Source organism: Montipora foliosa, chromosome 4, assembly GCF_036669935.1.
Source record: "Montipora foliosa isolate CH-2021 chromosome 4, ASM3666993v2, whole genome shotgun sequence".
NCBI lineage: Eukaryota > Metazoa > Cnidaria > Anthozoa > Scleractinia > Acroporidae > Montipora > Montipora foliosa.
The window spans coordinates 23,483,099-23,488,858 of record NC_090872.1 but is presented as its reverse complement, the minus strand read 5'-3'; the positions used below and the strand labels follow the sequence as shown (position 1 = coordinate 23,488,858).

Below are 5,760 nucleotides of genomic sequence, written 5' to 3'. Positions count from 1 at the left end.
ATTACAACAACAATCAATAATAGTAGTAATAAAGTCATTAATAAAAAAAAAGGATAGATGTTACAACAATTGTGGTGAGGAGACTCTGAGAAACCACCGCGCTTATAAGAGGGCCCCCCTCATATACCTGTCGTTAATCTAATTAGCCTAACGCAATGCTTGAGCAGCATAACTAACTCAGTTTTTTTCAGAAACCCTAAGATATTTTTCTTACAGTTCAGATAACTAGATGAATTATTAATTGATCCAGGAAGAGAGTTCCAGATTTTTGAACCCTGATCATGGGAATTCCAAATTGTGTGATGTTAGTGCGACAAAAATGTGGCCGATAATTGTTGGCTATTGTGCACTTGGCGGCTTGTTTGAAACAGTCATGTTAATATTTTTCCACAATAGTTATGCTGTCTTTAACTTTGCCTTTGACCAGGAAAAACATGACCGTAAATATCTAACAGAGTACATTTTAAACTCAAATGCATTTCAATCTTTGTTGTTGTTACTGGAACGGAGCTATCCAATGAAATGACCTCCACTATCCAGTCTTGCGGAGCAAATGAACAGCCATGTCATGTCGAATTCGCAGAGTTCAGAGTGATGGCAGCAAGAGAGGTTGCACGTTTTGTGGACAAAATCGGTAAAAAATCTTATGATCTTGACCCTATACCAGCATCTATTCTCAAGGAATGCAAATCGACTCATCGACTCGACTAACATGGTTAACATGTCGCTCTAATCAGCATATATTCCCGCTACACTGAAGGAAGCAATGATTAAACCGAAGCTGAAGAAGGACAACCTAGATTCTAAGGATTATCCAAATTTCAGACCTATCTCAAATCTGAAGGTTGTATCAAAGATAATTGAAAAGGCAGTATCTTGTCAATTGAGTGATTACCTACGTGATAATGATCTGGAGGAATCTTTTCAGTCAGCGTATAAATGCTTTCACAGCACAGAGACTGCTCTTTTAAAGGTGCAAAATGACATTCTAGGTGAAATAGATAGTCCTGCTGCTGTTGGACATGTCTGCAGCGTTCGACACCGTCAAAACGCTACGCTACGGTGTGAAAAGAAATTCGCTAAAATGGTTCCGATCCTATATTCAAGGTCGGAAGCAGTTTGTGATGATTGATGGAATCAAATCAAAAGTGAAAGAACTCCGCTATGGTGTTCCCCAGGGATCAGTTTTAGGGCCGATCGTGTACTTTGCTATACACGTCGCCCATCGGGGACATAATTAGACGGCATGGACTCAACTACCATCTCTACGCCGACGACACTCAGCTATATCTCTCATTTAAGCCCAGTCCCGCTGAACAAGCCGGTTCCATAGCTGAGATAGAAGCGTGTGTTTCCGAAATCGACTCGTGCATGGTAAGCAATAAGCTTAAACTGAACAGAGGAAAAACGGAGTTACTGGTCCTAATCAATAGAATACATCGATGTGTCTGGTGAACGGATCAAGCCATCCCCTTCTGCAAGGAACATTGGAGTTATCTTCGATGAGCACATGTCACTAGATAAGCATGTTACCAATACCTGCAAGGCTTGTTTTTTCCACCTCAGGAACATTAGTAAGATAAGAGACTGTTTATCTCCAGCAGATACTGAAAAGCTGGTTCACGCATTCATTACCTCTTAGCTTGATAGCGCCAACTCGCTATTGTATAGTTTACCCAGCTTTCTAATGGATTGCTTACAAAATGTCCAGAATGCTGCGGCCCGCATTATTACTCGTACCAAGAAATATGACCACATTACGCCTGTCCCAAAGCAGCTTCACTGGCGTCCAGTTAACCAGCGCATTAACTATAAGATACTACTTCTGACCTATAAAGCGCTTAATGGCCAGGCTCCTAGTTACATTATTATTATTAGTCACTCCTCCACATTGTCGCTGGTTGTCAACATTACCTTGATCGCTTCACCTGGAGACACGACTCAATTCTCAACTTCATTGCCAATTCACTTCAACCTGTAATTAATGATCGCTCTTCACTCTATGCTGATGTCAATGGCTTTCCGAGTCCTTCAATTATAACTGGTGAAAATTATCGTCCAGATCTTCTTTTCCTAATACAGTCCAAGTGCCTATATATTCTAGAACTAACGGTTGGTTTTGAATCTAACCTTAAAAACAATGTAGAACGCAAAAAAGAAAAATACATGAACGTGGTCAAAGACATGAGAAGTAACTACAGATCTGTCAAATTTGTAAACCTTTCCATGAGCTCCCTTGGTGTTCTCTCCAACGAATGCTCTACGTTTTTAGAAATGATGAATGACATTGGCATTGACAAAACGCAACAACACTATATAATCAAAAAAATGATAAGTCTCGCCATTAGAGCAACATATTTTATATTCTGTCGTAGAAATAAGACTTGGGATAGCCCAGACTTAATAAAATTGTAATATATATATATATATCTATATATATATATATATATATTTTTTTTTTTTTATTCATTTGTAAATACAGTATACAAATATATCACTCAATTTCAAGCAGCCAGTTGTTAATTGCCTATACGTAGAGAGATTTACAACTGTATTCGAAGACAAATAAAGTTTCCCATTATAATTATTTGCAGTATACACGTATGGATGCTCTAATGTTAAAAGTACATAGGGCGCAAAGCGTAGCCTATGTCCTCTTACGGAACATAAGTCTCTATATAAAGGAGCGTTTTAAAATAATAAAATACATTCTATATATATATATATATATATATATATATATATATATATATATATATATATATCATAACAATAATAATCCTTAAAATCCTAAATCCTAAAATTCTAATTTAAATTTATATATCATAACAATAATAATCCTTAAAATCCTAAATCCTAAAATTCTAATTTAAATTTAAATTTAAAAATAAATAAATAAATAAAAAAATCCTTAAAATTTTCTAACACTCTATAATTTCTAAAGTTCGTAAGATTATTTGACGATGGCCTTGAAGGCCCGCGCTATGTTAAGCGAACTTGAGATAATAGCTTTCTGCATCCTTCTGAGAACCTCCCTTCCTCTAGCGCCCACAAGTTTCTTTATTGTTTTCTCTAAATCTTTAGACCAACCGCCTAGCACATCAATCACTACGTTGCACTGTTCCACGACATAGCCAGGGTACTGCTTCCTTAACTCCCAGCGCAGTGGAGCATACTTTTCCGTCTTCTCCCTCTCCTTTTTCCCACGGTTGTCTAACCAGGGGCAACTCATTTCAACTGCCCAGACTCGTTTCCTCCTGTGATCCACAAATCTGACGTCCACTCTGTTGGCCTTGACATAGCTTTGTTCGGCATACACTGGTACATCCCAGTAAGCTTGAGCTTCCGGAGATTCGTACACTGGTTTGGGTCCCACTAACGAGTACCATGGTGGTACTGAGTCCACTAGCTGCAGGTCTTTACACACCTCAAAGAACAACACCTTAAGTGCAGCGTTGTGTCGCTCCAAGTACTTGGACTGTGCTAAAGCAGGACATCCTGCAAGAACATGCGCAAGAGTTTCTGCAGCGCCTCCGCACAACCTACACGTGATCTCTCCTTGTGAAGTTCCTGTTTTGATCTTTGTATACACTCTAGTAGGGGTGAGCTGTTCGTAAAGCTCCAGTACCCCGGTAATCGTGTGGGTGGGTGCTGAGGGCCACTCCCGTAGCCAAGCAAAACACTCATCCATGCTCAGATCTTTGTCGTGCCACCGTGCACACAGAAAGCGACCATGCCACTGCTCGCTCTCAATCTCTTCCTGTAACTTCTCCGTCACAGTCCTCCTCAAATAACCCTTAACTTTCTTCCCTAGAATTTCTGTATCCGGAGCTTGGCGCGGGCTGCATGACGGTTTCGGATAGTTCAAAGTCAAACCCGTGTCCAGCTCCTCCGCGTACTTGCATGCCTCCTTAACCAACGAAGTGAATCCCTTCTCACTCGCCCTCTCTTCAAACTTCTGAACTAACCTCATGGTAGGATCTGTATTCTCATACAGCTTAATTGCAGATTTGATTTTTGTTAGCTTGTATTCTTGCTCAATTGCGCGTAGGCCACGCCCACCCTTGTCCCTGGGTAGATACAACATAGCCGTCGAACTTAGCGGATGCTTCCCTCCGTTCTCACATATTATCTTTCTCGCCTCTCTGTCGATCACTCTAAGCTGTGTAATAGGCCAATGCCTGAGTCCACATCAAATAGGAGAGGACTGGAAGAGCAAACTGGTTACTTGCAGTCACACGGTTGGAATCAGACAGGGGGCTACTCCAAATTAATGACAACCTTTGCAGGTACACCTTTGCAGGTACACCTTTGCCGCACATTCCAATGCCAGCTTCTCATCCTGCATCACAGTCTCTCTCACCCCTAGAAACTTGTAAGTAGAACTCGCGTCCAAGCTTTCCACGACCCCCTCGTGACCTAACCTCACACCTGCAGCATCATGCACTTGAGCCCCTTTCCTCACATGAATCACATTGCACTTCTTAGGATTCCATGTTAGTCCAATGTCCTCCATGGCGGCACTGGTAGATTTTAAAACTCTGTTGAGCTTAGGTTCAGAGGACGCAAAAACTTTCAGATCATCAATATACATTAAATAGGATACCTTGGCACTTATAGGCTTAGACAACTTATATCCCTCAGTAGCTTCCAGTGACCAGGCTATTGGATTTAAACATAGCGTAAAGAGGCGCGGACAGAGTGAGTCTCCCTGCGGCAATCCTCTGTTAAATCGAATACAACGAGAGGTTTCGGGACCACGTTTGGTGGTAGTAACAATCCTGGTATTCCAGCTTGCAACTAAGAATCTCATGACTCTACAAAGCCAGGAAGGAAAGCGGTGAACTTCCATAATTTCAAGCAGCCAGCTGTGATCCACCGAGTCGTAGGCCTTCTTTACATCTACCCAAGCCATGCTTAGGTTTCGTTTTCCTCTGTGACAATCTAACGTCACCATTCTGTCAATCATAAGATTGTCTGACGTCCCACTGCAGCCCAATCTGGCTCCCCTTTGTCCACTCTCCATCAGGTCGAATTCTCTCAAATGATTGTCCATTGGTGTCTGAAGGCACGACGTGAACCATTTGTAGATGTTATTTAGGCACGTTATTGGTCGCTATTATTATTATTATTATTATTATTATTATTATTATTATTATTATTATTACTATGACATGTAGTTCAGGTTGTAACTATTGGTTTCTTTAAATCTCTTTTCCAGCATTCGTGCTGAAAATGACGCCTACCAGCACCATTCTCGTAGGATTCGTTGAACGCCGCCATTTCCATCGATCGCTGTGAAATTTGGCGTGTTTACTAGGAAGATATGGCCCCAGTTTCTCTGAAAATCTCGTCTTTGTAGCTTTTATTACGCCTACATGAAGAGCATTTCGGTCACGGAGCGGCTTTATTTAAGTTTTTCAGCCAAAAAGTAATACTAAATACATCGGAAAGAAAAGGATTTGGTTCATTGGATGGAATTTCAAGCTTTGAAATCGCAAAAAACTACGATTATTTTGGCAGCGTTATATTTCCCTAAACTTGCCTCGTGGTCTTGTCATCGCACAGAATTGTGTTGTCCCTCAAAATATTCGCTTGTTCTGGCTCCAAATCTTACATATTTACCTTGGTTACATGTCCATTGAATTATTTTATCCTTTGGGATGAATTTTCCGTCGAAAAATTGGTAATTTGGGGGGCAACCCTAAAACCCGGAATCCGGAATCCGGAATCACAGGTCATTCTTTTACCAATACAGAG

At 40.8% G+C, this 5,760-nt stretch overlaps 1 protein-coding gene across 1 annotated transcript; it reads right to left on the bottom strand.

Annotated features, from left to right (window-relative positions):
* Positions 1-2,953: 2,953 nt before the first annotated feature.
* On the bottom strand, positions 2,954-4,087 carry LOC138001139 (uncharacterized). Its single transcript, XM_068847802.1, has one exon. It carries the CDS (start codon positions 4,085-4,087, stop codon positions 2,954-2,956), a length of 1,134 nt encoding a protein of 377 aa, XP_068703903.1.
* Between the last annotated feature and the right edge of the window lie 1,673 nt (positions 4,088-5,760).

Excerpts from the sequence above, each read along its gene's own strand:
- LOC138001139 (XM_068847802.1), bottom strand. The coding sequence starts at position 4,087 with ATGTTGTATCTACCCAGGGACAAGGGTGGGCGTGGCCTACGCGCAATT.